General features: G+C 37.3%; 1 protein-coding gene across 1 annotated transcript; it reads right to left on the reverse strand.

The window, feature by feature from the left end:
• Positions 1-3,075: 3,075 nt before the first annotated feature.
• LOC126609165 (uncharacterized) lies at positions 3,076-3,933 on the reverse strand. Its single transcript, XM_050277157.1, has one exon. It carries the CDS (start codon positions 3,931-3,933, stop codon positions 3,076-3,078), a length of 858 nt encoding a protein of 285 aa, XP_050133114.1.
• Between the last annotated feature and the right edge of the window lie 13,979 nt (positions 3,934-17,912).

Below are 17,912 nucleotides of genomic sequence, written 5' to 3' on the forward strand. Positions count from 1 at the left end.
TCCCCTCCATCATTTCAGATTCATGCATCATTACATTGAATCATTGCACTCAATTGCTACACCATTCCTTGTTCCCTCCATCATTTCAGATTCATGCATATTACATCATTTCAGATTCATGCATCATTACATCATTTCAGATTCATGCACCATTACATTAAATCATTGCACTCAATTGCTACATCATTCCTTGTTCTCTCCATCATTTCAGATTTCATGCATCATTGCACTCAATTGCTACACCACTCCTTGTTCCCCTCCATTGCCATGCACTTCCTCTATAAAAGGAAGTGTGTGTAACATAAATTTAGTTCATACTTTGTTAGATCATTCACTCCCATTTCAACACAACCTTCATCCAAACACATCCATTCTTCCATACAAACAAACCTTCAAACACTCACTAACACCTTGTGTCGTAGCAAAGGAAGGGAAGGAAAGTGCTTGGACGTGCTTGCTGTCCAACTTGGATCGTTGGAGCGTTTAGGTGTTTTCTTTCTTTTGTTTCTAATTTTTAAATTCATTTCCTTTCGTTTTGTTGTAAATATGAGTGGCTAAACCCCTCTTGGCTAGGGGTGATTTCAAAGCCATGATTATGTGTGCAATATAATTTGATAAATTCCAGTTATGAACTCTTGAATCGTGAATGCAATTGGCTTAACTATTTGATTGATAACTTATTTGTATTTGTTAATTAAGGGTCGACACTTAATTGGCATGCATAAATCCGTTGCTAGAATATAAGAAAGTTTCACATAATCGTTACAAACTTATACTCACATGTAGTGAAGGTCGCTTATAAACGATTGCGTTATGTTCAATTCCTAGCATGAGTGACATGATGTCATAATTGCAAGTGCTTTGTCAATGCTTAAGATTTTCATTAAACGTAATGATCTTTGATTGTATCTCTATTATGATGTCATGTAGGGAACTTTTAAAGAATGTTTTGGGTTGTCGAATGATGTCATCCAATCCAATAAAACAAGGAAAATCTGAGGGTTAACTAGTGATGTCATAGTTAATTTGGGGCATTGTCGTTCATAATTCAATGAAGTAGTAACTGGAAATCAAGTTATTTGCATACATGTCATGTGTGCAGAAAAAGCCTCTAGCTATCCCATCCATCATCTTATTTCTCAAATTTGGTTTACAATCTGTCTAGTTTTTCATACTTGTTTGTTTGTTTCAACTTCGTCCAAAACTCAATCCCCATTTACTTTAATGTGTCTAATTAGTTGGAATCTGTTTTAATTTGTGTTTTTAAATGTTTTGATTCAAGTAAAAGTCAATTTTCGTCCAAAGTCATTCCTGGTGTCTAGTTTAAGTTTATTTAGTTGTTTTAAGCTGTTTTGAGTATTTTAAGTTTGCTTTGAGTCTTGTGAGTCTTGTTAAGTATTTTTAAGTTTAGTTTTATGTTTTTGAGTCAGTTTAGAGGTTATTAGCAAGCCCTCCTAATCCCCGGTCCAGAACGATCCCTACTTATACTTATACTACAGTTGTCAAAAGAGGGTTAAATTTGTGTGTTAAGTTAATTTTCGCATCAATAATGGAACTCATATGAAACCCCCTTCTAACACTAATGAAGTGAAGGAAAGGAGCTGACAAGATGATTTGGGGTTTTCGCTGAATTTATAATCTAATTGTTCGAGATTTGGAGCTGCTGGTATGAGAACTAAGGGTAGGGTTCATCTTTTTCTAGAATTCGAAATTGAATTTGATCGATAGGGTTTAGGTGTATTGGGGGGAATGAATTTGAATGGCATACTTTACAACGTACTTTTACTTTTTTAATTTTTTAAATTTTAATGGAATATCCACGTGTCATCTGGTAAGAAAGACACATGTATTGTAAATTTCAGCTAGATGCCATTTGGCGGAAAAATTTGGGTGTGGTGCCACGTGGAATCCATATGTGCGAGGAACTGGGCCCCACATCCAAGGTTCTAAAAAGCGTTAGGTGCTAGTCGGGCGACAACCTGGGGTCTAGCGCCTAGGCAGTTAGGTGGGGCCTAGATGGATTTAGGTAAATTTATTGTATAACGTGTAAATAAGTAGAGATTACATAAAATACATGTATCCAACAAGCTTACAATTTAAAAACACATTAACCATAAAATTAATGTGAGTGTTTTTGGATGATACATATATCCAACAAGGCAACAAGTATCCATCAAGCTTACAATTCAAAAGCACATTAAGCATATAATCAAAATGAATGTTCTTGGATAATACATGTATGCAATAAGCATCCAACAAACTTCCAATTTAAAAGCACATTGAGCATATAATCAAAATGAGAGTTCTTGGATAATACATGTATCCAACAAACTTACAAATTAAAAGCACGTTACGCATATAATCAAAATGAGTGTTCTTGGATAATACATGTATCGAACAAGTTCATAATTTAAACACACATAAAATGCAAAATGAAAGGAATAAGGATATAAGATACTTGCAAAGTTTTAAAGCTAGGCCTTAATCTCTTCTTCTCCATATCCTTCCAAGACTCTCTCCGTGTCGGACTCAAACTCAATTTCTTCTTCATCATCTCCTTCTTCCATGTCCTCATCCTATACAAAATCTTCTTCATGAAGTTCTCTTACTTCAACATTTCTAGAATTCCTCCTAGGCTCTAAGGAACTATCCACCTTTAATGTCTCTCCATCCATTCCCAAACCAAGCTCAATTTCTTCATCAACACCCTCCACAATCCATCATTGCGTCAGACTAGCTTCACTAGAAAATAGTATATCCACTTTCTTCTCTTTCTCTCTTTTCTTCTTGTTCACGATCTTTGCATTGAATTGGACATAGACTAAATTATTCAACCTTGTGGTATCTAGTCTATTCCTTTTCCTTGTATGTATCCCCTCAAAAGTGCTCTAATTTTTCTCACCCAAATGAACTTGTAGTCAATGAGAGAATTTTGATAACAATTCTTTGCAAATTAGGCACACCATTGCCATAAGTAAACCACCATGAAGCTAAAAAGGTACAAAGTACACAATTTGAATTAGACTGGTAAAGAAAAACAATTACAATTAGACTAGTAAATAAAGGCAACTAGAATTACTCAATTAGAATCATACCCAGATCATAGTTGTCATCATTCTCAATGCATCTTATCTCTACCAAATGTCTTCCAAATCCACCCTCTTTTCTCTTATACTTCAGCATCTCTATATTAATAACTCGGTTTTGGACTTCAAAGTTGTCGAGGAAGAACTTCTCAACACAAGTAAACATGGCATCCATGACAAGTGAATCATGTTGAATGCTTTGATCTTTGAAAAAGTAACAAGGATTCAAGAAGTAGGCCACCAAATGTAATGGACCATCAAGTTGATCATGAGCTTTTTCATCAATAATTTGAATGATTGGTCTATAATGGGCCTCATTATTTTTCAATGCCTCTTTGATCTCATTCCTCGCTTTTTGTAGCTCCCCGTACAAAAACCTCATTGATGGCTTTTTATCCCCATCCACAAGTTGAAGAACCTTAAACAATAGTTCAAACACTCTCAAGCAAAGTGAGACCCCATTCCAAAAATATGCACTCACCATGGTAGCATATGTCATTTTCCCCTTTATACTCTTGGAATGTTTGCATTGTTCTCGTTCATCACTAGCAACTTTAATCCTCAAGTCTTTTTTCTTATCAACCAAGCTTTGCAAAGTTAGGAAAGAAGTTGCAAATCTTGTGACTTTGGGCCTCACTATGTCTCTTTTCTTTGTATACTTTCTCATCAATGCTAATGTTTTACGATGAGCATAAATGAAGATAGTAAAAACCTTTACCTTTTCAATCACTCCTTTGAACCTAAGTAGGTTACCAACTCCTTGAAGCATGAAGTTCAAAGTATGAGTGGCACATGATGTCCAAAACATGTGTGGCCTATTTTCCATCATCTTGTTGGCCACCGCCATTTTGTGAACCAACTTCTTCGATACACTTTTCAACATATTCAAAGATGTATTCCCCAGTGTGTGCTTCACTAGAGCATTTCTTGGAAGAAAGAAATATCGTGCCTTCTTTGCAATTCACACACAAATTCATTATACTTCTTCTTTTTAAGTCGCTACAAGCATTGGTCATAATTGAGCAATCATTCAAAGCCCATTCTTCTTCATGTTTCTTAAAAGATTGTTTTACCCTCTCTACCTCTTCCTTCAATAAAGGCTCCCTTAAATCATATTGACTTGAAGGTTGGTAACCCGGGCCAAATTGACCAATCACTTCCACAAAGCGTTTGAAGCTGTCATTATCAATGGCATGAAAAGGAATACCGGCTTCGTAGACCCATCGAGCCAGATATTGATCAACTTGATGTGTTCTATCTTTCCAAATTACATCATGGAGATTTTGTTGTCGCTTACTCTTGCTTCCATTATTTGATTTTGAAGTACCAAGATTGATGGAGGATGCAAACCTATCAATAGGCTCAAGAGTTCGCGACCTTTTCCTTAACCCAACAACTTCAATATCTTCATCTTCTTCAATATGTGGAAGTTGAACCTCTTCCCTCACTTCCTCATAGTTCTTGTTTCTTTCTTTCTTCTTCTATTTTGCTTCTTCTAATGCAGCTTTACATTTTGCTTTATCTTCATCCGAAGACTTTGTGCATCCAGCTACATTTCCTTTGACATGGGTTGTGTTGTTTCATTCTATAAATGCTACCACAGAGTATTTTTTTACACAACTTACATTCCACCTTATCCAAGTTTGAAGGATCCGCTAACACTCCATATTCTCATCCCACATCATCTGAAGCATGCTTTAATGGATTATCTAATTGGGTGGACGACATTGGATTAGATGCTCCGGATGATACATTGCCCGCCATCTAAAAATAAAATTCCATTATCAAATTCACTACAAAGTTACAAACAAGATTATCAAATGCACAGATACTTCATTAGTTCATCAACTACACAAATACTTCAAATTCAATACTTCAAACATTCCATTATCAAAATTTCAAATGCACAGATATGAGATACATGTATTCAGTACCTACTTGAGAACTACCCATAAAAATCATACCATTTGCATATCAATTCATGAGCTTGTATGTTATGCAAGTTGGAAGAAACTGAAATCCCATCCCAACCTAAAGGATTATCCCAGGCCAAAATGACTCCATTGTGATGATGGTTTCTCATGTTCCCAACAGAAATGCCAAACTACACAAGATTGTTTCATATACCTCGGTATAACATTCTATATTCACCAACTTCCTAACCAGTGTAGGCGCTACCAAAACAAAGTAATTAGTTAGCTAGAAAAAAATTTATGCTGCCCCGTCAAGACAACAGCAGGATTTAGAGATTGAACAACTTCTATTTATTAAATCACATAATTCATTGTACTCTATCCGAGCTCCTAACCCATCTATGAAATTAGTATTCCACTATCCACAAGAAACTATAAGAGTTGTCTATATTTTTAGAATTTACTCCCAGATTACAGAATCTTGCATAAAAAAATATGAAAAACTAGTGAGATTCACTTGGGCATCTCGATTCTTGCAGAGACTTAACTCCTTGAGAATTTTTTTAATATATTATATATCAAATTATCAATGTAGAGTAGCAAATCATTGCAATTGGCATCAATTAGATTTTCAAATAAAATATGGGAAATGTTAACCTGCAACTGCAAGCGGTGGAGATTGTGGAAATAACCCAAATGAGAGAGGTGGACTGTGGAAATCTAGCGATATGATAGGTGGAGATTGTGGAAATCTGGAGAGGCAAGATGATTTGCCCAGTAAAGAAGTCAAGAGACAATGCCCATCAAAGGATTCGAGACAGTAGACGAAGACAAGATTGAATTGTGTAGAACTGAAGAAACTTCGAATCTTTAGAAAATTAGGTTAACACGGGATGAGCTCGTGGACATGGGAACCTTAAGTTAATTTATTTAATTTTTAGTTTAGAATAACAAATAAATTATAAATAAAAAAATTAAAAAAAAACCGCCTAGCTTCTAGCCGATTTTTCCAAAAGCCTTGCCCAAAATCGAGGCAGGGTTTCACTACCCAAGTGGCCACTTAGGTTGATTTTTAGAACAATGCCCGCATCAAGCCACGTCAGTATTTAAGTGAGAAATTCACGGACAAACTAACGGAGGTATAACATTGCAACAAATTCTAAAGATGAGGTATGACATTGTCATTTTTAAAAGATGAGGTATGATAGTGTGGTTCGACCTATAGTTGAGATAGTTTTGTGTAATCTATCATTTCCTTTTTTATCAGTATTGTTGTGAGAATTGATGTGTTGTTTATTAATAGAACTAAGTTTTACTTGAATAAAATCCCATTCTAGCAAACAATTTATTAATTACAACCTTACATAAGCATAATAGTCATAAATCTCCTAATTGTTAATATTCATTACAACTTATAATATGTGTATAGTGAGACCTCTAAAGAACCTATAATAAGTTGACATGTGTAAAACAAATTAATTAATAACTAAAATATACATGGTCGGTTCGAGGTTTTGGTTGGTTTCAAAAGTGTCAAAACGAAACCAAATCAAAAGTAAATTGGTTATGTTCAGTTTTTAAATTGTTCGACTTTTTTCTTGGTCAAAACTAAACCAAACTAACTAATACGGTTCAGACCAGTCGATTTGGTTGGTTTGGTTCGTTTGATGCTCACTCCCATGTGCCATTGTTCTCATCATTAAGAACATACACCCATGTGTCATGTTCTGCATGTATGTTTTAAGAGAGATTCTTTCATGAAAACAATATTTAGTGCTAGTTGCATGACTGTTTAGTTAATGTTTGTCATGTATCCAAAAGGAATGATTGGCATGTGATAAAATGATGAAATGAGAGAATCTCTCATTTTCTTTCTTTATGGAGAGAGAATCTCTGCTCCTCGAGGCCTTGCGTTCAAGTTTTCACAAAAGCATATGGGTATAGATACATCTGTCTCTTTTTCATCATCGATATCTGGCTTGGTTGCTTTTATCAGAAATAGCCAGAACTGCAATCACACGGAAGAAGCAACACCAACACTACAAAGTTCCGTGCCAATCAAATAATGTTATGTATAATAAACCATACATACGTCGATTTATTAGTGGCACGAAAGTCTCGAGAATGAACACTCCTGAGTCCTGCTGGCTTTACCTAAGCAGAAGCCGATGTTTCTCCTCTGCCTTGGGCTTTTGGACCTAAAAATAACAACAATGCGTTTGGTCTGCTCAAAAGAAAGCCACCATTTCCGAATAACAAAAGCCCCTTCAGGCTTTAACAACGCCACGAGAAATAGAACAAGGATCCTCTCCGGATCCTCTTTGTGGGGATCCGGAGAATCAATCGATCTTATTCGTTCATCGTATATCATGCGATTAGAAATCATTTTAAATTTTAAATTGAATATAATAGTACCTAACGAAAACTGACTGCATGATATACGTTGAACGAACAAGATTGATTGATTATCCGGATCTCCACAAAGAGTATCCGGAGAAGATCCTTGTTCCAAGAAATATTTGACAGTCGTACGCACCACCACCCTCTTTCTTTCAATAAACCCTAAACCCATATTACTAAAGACACCAGTGACCACCACGTACAGATTAAGTACACCACTGGTCCATTGAAAACGAGATACACTGAACACTAGTTTGAAAACTAGCAAAACAGTTCGATTCTTCGTCCACTCAAAAACTTTTCTAGTTTTCACGTTTCGATGAGTTTTATTTTTATTTATTTTTTTATTTTTATTTTTTTTCTCGATAGGAAGGGAAGAGTTACAGAGGAAAGTCTTCAGGGCAAGAAAAACTACAAAAATTCCAAAATCAAGTTGAACGCTCCTCAAGAGGAAGAGTCTGTCTTCTTCAAGACAAACTATCATAAGAAGACTGGGGCAACATTAGCAAGAGCATCAACCGCAAAATTTACTTTACCGTAGATAAAGACAGAACAAATGTGTTGATAGTAATGACTGACAACAAATTACTTTCAAGTAATTGAAGTTTGGTATAGATAGAAGGCCTAATCGGATAAATGGTCCCCGTGGTCAACAGGTATTCGGATGATAGCCCCTGTGGTAAAAAAATTCGGATTTAAACCCCTGTGGTCTAAGTCTGTTAGGATTTATGCCCTTCGGTTAAATAATGCTGACGTGGTTGCCACATATATGCCACGTGGCAAAAATAATAATTTTTAAAATACCTGAATTAAAAAAAAAAAAAAAAAAAAAAAAAAAAAACGCAGAAACCCAGAAAATCCCCCCCGCCCTCCGCCCTCCGCCCGTTCCCCCACCCCGCCGGACTTCTTCTCCTTCTTCTTCTTCTTCTTCCCGCCGGAGACCAGCTCCCCCCCCCCCGACGGAGCCCTCTCCCCGCGCGACCCTCCTCCCTCTCCTTCTTCCTTCTTCTTCTTCTTCCCGCCGGTCTCCCTGCGCGACTTCTTCTTCTTCTTCTTCTTCTTCTTCTTCTTGTTCTTCTTCTTCTTCTTCTTCTTCTTCCCGCCGGAGACTAGCTCCCCCCTCGCCGGAGCCGTCTCCTCGCGCCCTCCTCCCTCTCCCTCTTCCTTCTTCTTCTTGCAGATCCGGTTTGTTTGTTTTTTTTTTTTTTTTTTTTTTTTTTTTTTAATTCAGGTTTTTTTAAAAAAAAAATTAAAAATTATTATTTTGCCACGTGGCAGCCATTTGGCAGCCACGTGGCAGCCACATCAGCATTATTTAACAGAAAGGTTTAAATCCTAACAGATTTAGACCACATGGGTTTAAATCCTAACAGACTTAGACCACAGGGGTTTAAATCCGAATTTTTTTACCACAGGGGCTATCATCCGAATACCTTATGACCACGGGGACCATTTATCCAATTAGGCCTAGATAGAATAGAACAAATGTGTCGGGCTTATAATTGTACCCTTTTATATGACTGAAAATGATAGAACCCACACCTAAATAATTGGGGCCAAGGACCTCCTCCATTTGTAAAAGCGACGTTACCTAAGGAGAATTCCACATAATAGGATCTCGATTGTTCGAATTGGTGTAAGAGTAAATATTGTTAACTACTCGAACTACAAATTTATTGCAAATTTACAATAAAATATTCTTTTATCAAATGTTCCTGAAGAGACGTAACAGCTGTAAAAATTAAGGCTTAAAAAAAGTAAACTATTAAATTTCCCATGGAACCAATACTTCCAATTTCTCTTAAAACTATTTTTAAAGAAAAACTAGCAACGAAATATCTTTTATCGAATGTCCCTAAAAAGAAATAACAACTGTAAAAATTAAAGTGTAAGAGAGAGTAAACTATTAAATTTCCCGTAAATCAATACTTCCAATTTCTCTTAAAACTTCTAGTAAAGAAAAACTAGCAACTCTTGCACATATATGTGATATGGAAGTTATTGTAGGAATTAAAGAAAAAAAATGGGGTGAGAAGAGAGAAAGTAGGTTAGTTAAATTACAATATTTTTTTTTAACAAATGATATTATATATATTAAGAGTGGAGAAGTGAGCTAAGACTCATAATGGGCTAGCAATAATTTAGTTCAAATTCGTATTTGACGAGAATCGAACCTAAGACCTCTCATTACAGGTGAAAAAAAATATCACTAGACCGTAATACTAAGTGGCAATTATAATATCATTTTTAAATGTTAAACTTTTGATTAAATTATTTTAACTGAAGGAGAATGTAATAGTAATTTGACAATCTTTAGTTACAAAGAGGATTTTCTTAATAATAATACTAGTAAAATACACACACTATGAGAAGGAAAGAGAACGTCACATGTACTTAAAAATAAAATAGTCAAATTCTCATTTAATAATATAAATAATTTTCATTTTACGCATTTTATTAATTTTTTTTATTTAAAGATAGATTTTGTTAGATTAGTCATCCACAAGGTTCAAATTCACACCGTTATACAAGAGTTCAATTCATTTCTACCACTATAGTAAAATGTCATTGCACGCATTTTTATTAATTGAATAATCAAAGTTATTTTATAAAGAGGGCACGCTTGTCTCTTCACTCTCCTTGGTTGATAGGGAATGTCATTGGAGATGGATTTTTCCAAATTCTCTGTGAAATTTAGCTAAGAGCTCCTTTAATCTGCTTTAAATTTAGCTAAGAGCCCATTAAAGATGACTAATGAGATTAAATGGCAAATGTGCTCTTGTGAAAAGACAGAATTTACACCCTTAAAATGCATTCAAAGACGTTTGATTAAAGTAGAAAAGACAGAATGTACACCCTCCATGCATTTTATGTCTAATCAACCTATCACTTCGTTTCTCTCTGTGTCTGTGCTGCTGCAGAAACCCAAACAAATAAAAGAAAGTGAATATATATCATGTGCGTGGGAATGGGCAAACTGACGGGGCCTCGCTCTCCTCAGAGTGCATAGACCAGACCAGTAGCAGTAGACCTTTTGGCTAACTTGAATGTATAATTTGGAGCCACCGTCCCATCCTCCCCTTCCTCTTTGTCAAAATGTCTCACCCAATCGAGCAAAAACATGAATAATAATTAACTCCGTTTTAAATAAATAAAAAAAGAATTTAAAAAAGCAATGTCCATAATATAATGTCAGAGTCTCGTGAAACGATGGATTCAGCATAATCTACGGCTTTGCTCTATATATTTGTGGTGATTTTGGCGGTAACGACTAACTAGAGAGCTCAAACGACATCATTTTCCTCGGGTTACATGTAAACTTCATCATTTTCCTCGGGTTATATGTTTGGGCTGATCGAAAACGATTGATCTAATATAATGCTAGTTAAAATAAATTTACAAATCGCTCAGGAAAAGTCTTAAGCTCTGGTATAAAGAAACTGGCAGGAACTCTAAAAAGAAGGTTGAACTTTTGAAAGCTGAGATCAGAGTGGCGCTTCAGTCTAAGGATTTCTCCTCTGAGGCGGTGAAGCAAAAAGAGAAAGATCTCAGGGCAGCCCACAAGGACGAAGAGCTCTACTGGAAAACTAAGTCTAGGAATCAATGGCTTAATGAGGGGGATAAGAACACCAAGTTCTTTCACGCTCAGACTCTGAAAAGAAGAAGGTTAAACCATATTCGAGGGATTGAAGACTCCCAAGGGGTGTGGCACGAGGAGGACACGGAGATTGCCGACACGGCTGTTGCCTATTTTACTGATTTGTTTCAATCTTCTAGCCTGAGGCAAATTGATAATATTGTGAGAAATGTTGAAGCCAGGATCGCACCTGAGGACAACAACGCACTAACTGGTCCGGTGACTACCGCTGAAATTGTATTGGCAGTCTCTCAAATTCCTCCTTCTCGGGCACCGGGTCCGGATGGGTTCTCTGGTTGCTTCTATCAAGACCATTGGAATACTGTGGGAGAGGATGTGGTTAAGACCATTAAAGCCTTCTGGCATTCAGGTACTCTGCTACGAAAGCTAAACCATACTAATTTGGTTCTCATCCCAAAAGTCAGATGCCCAAAGAACATGGCGCAATATAGGCCCATTGCCCTGTGTAACGTAATTTACAAGATTCTTGCAAAGGTTCTCACCAACAGGCTAAAAGTGGTGATGCCTAAAGTGATTGGGGATAATCAATCTGCCTTTGTTGCTGGAAAACAAATCCAGGATAATATTCTTGTGGTTCACGAAGTCCTTCACTCACTGCTTCATCAAAGGAGGGATGACGAGGCTGGTATGGCTATTAAACTTGATATGGCTAAAGCCTATGATCGGGTTGAGTGGAACTTCCTTACTTCCATAATGTCCAAACTGGGTTTCGCGCCCCTATTTTGTAAGTGGATTAAGGCATGTATCTCCACGGTATCCTTCAGCATTGTGGTTAATGGAACCCCGACCGGGTTCATCGTGCCGCAGCGTGGTTTGAGACAGGGCGACCCCCTCTCTCCTTTTTTATTTCTCCTATGCACTGAAGGCCTCTCGGTGTTACTCAGGAAAGGGCTTGAACAAGGTGCTCTCCACGGCTTCAAGTTCACGGCTACGGGAACCCCGCTTACCCATCTTTTCTTTGCTGATGATTCGGTTGTTTTCGGCAACGCCACTGTGGATGATGCGCGTGCGGTTGCTGAAGTACTGAAGGTTTATGCTAGTGGATCTGGTCAAGAAATTAACTTAACCAAGAGTTCGGTGTTCTTTAGCCCTAAAACCCCTAATCGCACAAAGAGGGAAATTGAGGGAACGTTGGGGATCCAATGTAAGCAGGGTTTTGGGAAGTATTTAGGGCTGCAGGCTGATTTCGGTCACTCAAAAAAAGCTGTTTTTACGGAGGTTCGCGATAAGGTGGAAGCCCGGTTGGCTGGATGGACTGAACAATTCTTATCCCAAGCTGGTAAGGAAGTTTTAATCAAAAGCGTGGCCATGGCCTTACCAAATTATACCATGAGTTGTTTCAAGCTTCCTATTGGAGTTTGCAGGGACATTGAGAAAGCCATTCGGAAGTTCTGGTGGAAAGGTAACGAACAACGCCATGGTATTCATTGGGTTTCCTGGGAAAGGATATCGAAACGAAAGATGACAGGTGGCCTGGGCTTTAAGGACATTCAGTGCTTCAACTTGGCTATGCTAGCTAAAATAGGTTGGAGACTGACTTGCAATCCGACGTCCCTGTTAGCTACAGTCTTGAAAGACAAATACCATCCTGGTTGTTCCTTTAAAGATGCTGGGAGAGGGAAGCTCACCTCCTAGGGTTGGAAAGGTATCTACGAGGCCCGGAAGGTTCTGCTGAAGGGGACTAAATGGAGGGTCGGGAATGGAAAACGCATAAATATCCGAGATGACCCTTGGTTCCCTAAACCCTCTACCTTCCGAGTTTGTCCTTATGAAAACCTGGATGCCACTATGGTTTGGGATTTAATAGACCCGGTTTCAAACTCTTGGAAGGCTAACAGCATCATTGCAGGTTTTCACCGTGAGGATGCAGACACTATCCTTAGCATTCCGCTAAGTCTTTTTGGCTGTGAAGACAGATTGATGTGGCACCACTCTGTGAATGGGGTTTATTCCGTGAAATCCGGATATGGGATCGCCATGGAATTGATGGAAAATGGAGATTTGGGAAAGAAGGGGTTGGGTGCCCCTAGTGAGCCGATGCAGCTAAATAAGGTCTGGTCCAGGATTTGGAGCCTGCAGGTCCCTAGTAAAATTAAGCTTTTTATTTGGCGATGCTGTAACAATGCCTTGGCTGTGCGGCGAAATATCCAGAGACGTCACATGAGGGTTGACAATGTATGCGGAGTGTGTAATGCAGTGGACGAAACTGAGAATCACTTATTTTTCCGATGCAGTTTCAGTCATACTTTCTGGTTTTGCTCTCCTCTTCACCTGAATTCCCACGAACTGGAAGGCTTTGATTTTCTTGATAGTTGGGGAAAGTTCCAAGAGGGTATGAAAGGTAAGGTAAACGCAGAGGAGATATGTCAAGAATTTGCTTTTGGATTATGGAGACTATGGAAAAACAGGAATGATGTTGTCTTTAAAGGGCTGTACCGGCAACCTCTCGATGTTATGGATTTATGGTGGAAGAACATTATCGAATTTAGGGAGGCTTCAACCAGTTTGAGCGATGATGCGTGGAACAAGGATGTCACCCCCTTCTCTGCTGCTGCCCGCCCCAGCCTTCACTGGCAGAGACCTAGGTACGGGACCATTAAGATCAACACGGACGCGGCCTGGTGCAAGGATACCCTCCGTGCGGGTGTGGGCTGGGTGGGGCGTGATTTTGCTGGGGTGCTCCAAGCTGCGGGTGGATTGGGTACTGTGCTTTGCCTTAGCGCAGCGGCGGCCGAAGCAATCGCGATCCGTTATGCGTTGAAGGCTTGTATTACCCATAGATTCAATCATGTTGTTATTGAATCTGATGCTAAGCTGATTATTCAGATGATCAGAAAGGAAGTGACGGTTGACTGTAATTTGGACTGTGTTCTTGGCGATATTGAGATTCTAGCGCAAAAGCTGACGTCGGTGACGTTCGCGTTTGTGCCTAGGGAGAGCAATCATGCTGCTCACTTGGTGGCTAAGCACGTGTTCAAGGAAGGTCGAGACATTATCTGGGATTGTATTGGCCCAGAGTTTTTGTTTAATGCACTTGCTAAAGATGTAAACCTTTTGATTCGTCTTTAATTTATTCTATCCTTTGACAAAAAAAAAAATTAAATTTACAAATCAAATGATATGCTACTAATAAAAATAAGTACATTATTTAACATTTAAATAAGAAAAGTATTATTAGCAGTTTAAAAATCTTATTCTACACTTTTTATAAGTGTATTTTTTTTCTAAATATAGAAAGTTTGAAGTGTAAAATGAGAATTTTGGAATGCCAATAACAATTCTCTTAAATAATAATTCAATCATTAACTTTCATGTCATTTATAAGATTTTGTCTACAAATTTATATATATATATATATATATATATATATATATATAATGTGGTAAAATCTCTATTTTCATTACAATTTTCTTTACTCTTAAATATTGTTTCGAATATAAGGCGCCGTCTGAAATTACTTTTTTTTTACCAAAAAATTGTCAAAACCTGTGTAGCAAGTAATTAGAGGCCTGCTTATATTTTTTAGGCCTAAAAAAACCAGCTTTTAAAAGCACCAATTAAGTTGCTGTCTAAAGTCACCTTTTTTTTTTTTTAAGCAGAGAATAAAAAAACACCGAAGTTTAATGAAAATTTTCTAGGCATAGAATACCCCCTTTATCTAAAGGACCTAATCTACCCCTAAATTCTAAGCGCTAAAATTATTCCCTAATCTAATATACCTTAGCATATATTTATGCACGTCTCTGCACAGCCTCACCTTTATACTTCCATCTTTCTCATAACTTCTCCTTGTTGCTCGATGAACTGTTGATTGCTCAACAGTACAAAATTAAGCTTTGAATTATATGGTTTTCATATTAAAGTATTTATCTTTCTTTCTTTTTGGTGTATGATTTTTTTTCTTTTTTGTGGTGTTCTATAATTGACTGATGGATTTGATAATCTTGATCGATTAATTTTGATGGCTATTTTAATTTATTAGTTTTGGATTACATTGCTTTTGTCTAAACTTTCACGTAATCTTATTCCATATGATTACTTCTATTTATGGACTCATGGCCTGAGAATTGTTCTACTATTATCATCTAAATGCTCATGTAACGAATTCGATCAAATTTTTACTAAAGTGGTAGAATTTTTGTTAGAGTTGTTTGTAGGCATGCCTGAATTCGCATGTTTATCTTATATTTTCTTGATGTAAACCTAGTCATTTTTTCATTTATGCATCCAAAGCAACAATCATGTGATTTCTTGACAATGAATTGGACTTAGGTTTTTTTTTGCACTTTAGTTCTTTATAGTAACAAATTCGCATGATCAATTACTTTTTTTCTTTTTGTATATATAAAAGATATTTGCTAAAATTCTTGAGTGACTGTATCCAAAAAAAAAATATATATATATATATATTATATGGTTAAGAGGGAAAGTAATGGGGCAAGTGGATCCAACTGCCGGCTGTATGGCCTGCTCACAATGCATCCCTATTTTGTGACATGTGTGTCAAGGAAGTGGAGACAAAAAATCGTCCTAGTACTCACTTTAAAAAAGAGGTATGGGAAAATGTGAATATTAACCTAAATACAGAGACTGGAGTTGAGTATAGTAAACAATAGCTAAAAAATAAGTGGGATGCACTTAAAGAGCAATGGAAATTATGGAAAGAAGGAAACTAGTCTCGGATGGAATCCCAAGCTCAACACCGTTGATGCTTCTAATGAGTGGTGGCAAAATAAAGTCAGGTTTGTAAGCTTCTTGTTAGTTTTTGGACGTTGTATGTCTATTATTTAGTATGAATGCATTTTGTCTTTAAATTGCACATCAACAAAAAATATAAAAGCCCACATCAAAAAGGAATTAGTCATGATATGGAAGAGAAGCTAGATAGGATGTTCATGAATACTACTGCTACTGGTGATCATGCTTGGGCACCCTCGTTTAGTGTACTTCTATCTGAAAATAATGATGAATCTGATGAGGATGATGGCATTCAAACATGGCGAAGGGCTTACAAAATAGTAGCATTGTTGAAGTGATGAAGACAATTTCATCTTTACCTGGTTCAGGGCATGTGAGCGCTTTGTGGTTATTTCGCAACTCGATTATTTCTAAAAAGGAGAAGAGAGAAATGTTCTTAACTATAGAAGATCCGGACATCAAACTTCAATGACTTAACTATGAGCAAGCTGAAAATTAAGTGCCACATGATGCATTTAGTTTACAAAGTTTTATACTTCGCGGTAGATAGTGTAGTCTAAGATATCTTAGAAGTTGAGTTTATTATTTTGACTTGTCATTTGGGGTGGTTACTTGGATTTCTTTGTGTTTTACTGGGAATATAATTGGATGGTTCTAAATTCTTTATTTAAGATTTTTTTTTATTATTATACTTGAGAGTCATTTTTAACAAAAAAGTTTATCTCAGTTTATTACCGTAAAGTTTTTCGGTTTTCAACATTTCATATATCAAGTTTTTTTTATCCCAGTCTAGTACCTAAAATTATAATTTTTGGACACTTTCATACATTTGTTAAGTTTTCCATCAAAACCATCAATAATTGATGATGTGGTGCCCATGTAGACTTGTTGACCCTAAAAACTACCAAGCCTACGTGGCGCGCAGGCCGAGAATCTAAAGGCTAACTACGTCCTTCGGTGATTGCGGGGCGTGCCAACTCGTCGGCCGAGCTCGGCCGAGGAGTAAATTTTGTTGATGTTGCGTTGGGTGCGCGGCTGACTTCTGCGTCTTGCGATTGCGGCCGAGAAAGGAACACGTCTCGGCCTCTTGGGCTCTCGAACCTGAAGACAAGGTTACTATTCTTACGAAGTTCAATATCAAATTCGGCTTTCAATGTGCCGAATGTAATAACTGTAACACCTCACCTCGCCGAGAAGGCTAATGAGATGACCTCGACCAATAAGGATTTAGAAACCCTTCTCGACCGAGACTTGGATAGGTAATCAACCGCTCTCGCCGCAGTGCTGTTGATGCCAACGGAAGATACTGCGAGAACGACTAATTCTACGGTGACAGAGCTATCTATGCCGACTTAAGGTATCACCGGTTGCTTCCACAGTGCTGTTGATGCCAACGGAAGATGTGTCAGCGAAAAAGAAAAAGGAAAAAGATCTCAAGTTGTTGAGAGTTTGCGCAGGGCAATTTTGTATTGATTTGCAGGGGTCTCTTCAATGTGCACTGAGCCCTGTATTTATAGGTTGGATATCTGCTTGGCATGTGTTGTAAAGCTACCGCCAACATCAAAGCTTCCCTCTTCATAACAATCTCTTGCAAAACAAAAGATTGTTATGCTTTATCACTTACCGGCATAAATATCAATTATAAGCACGACACTACCTCGTGCTAATTAATAATAATTAATAGCATATATCTTTTGTGCTGATAAGAACTCTGACTTGAAATATGCCAAAGATATGCATGCATAGCTGACCAAGTGAGCACACGTGGAAGTCATCAACGGTTGAAATAAAAACCCCAAAATTCCAAGAGTGCAGGCCATTTGATGATCATGATTCATCAATTGCCTTCCACGTGGAGTCCATCAAAGTGTTTCCTTTGAATGCCGTGATTATCCATGCAAACCATTTGAACTGTATCTCTGTTGGAAATATGATTTGTTTCGTCTGGATATAGCCAATATTAGGCTCAGATAATCCAATATATATTAAGAGATAATATTATGATAAAAATCACAATATTATACCCTAATAAAAAGGGAAAATTATCTCAATCACTTTATCATCCCACGATCTAGAACTTTACTCATCTAACGGCCTCGACTGCACGGGCCGATAGTGTAAATTTAGGTCCAAACAAGACTATATACTGGTTTGGTA

Source organism: Malus sylvestris, chromosome 16 (assembly GCF_916048215.2).
Source record: "Malus sylvestris chromosome 16, drMalSylv7.2, whole genome shotgun sequence".
NCBI lineage: Eukaryota > Viridiplantae > Streptophyta > Magnoliopsida > Rosales > Rosaceae > Malus > Malus sylvestris.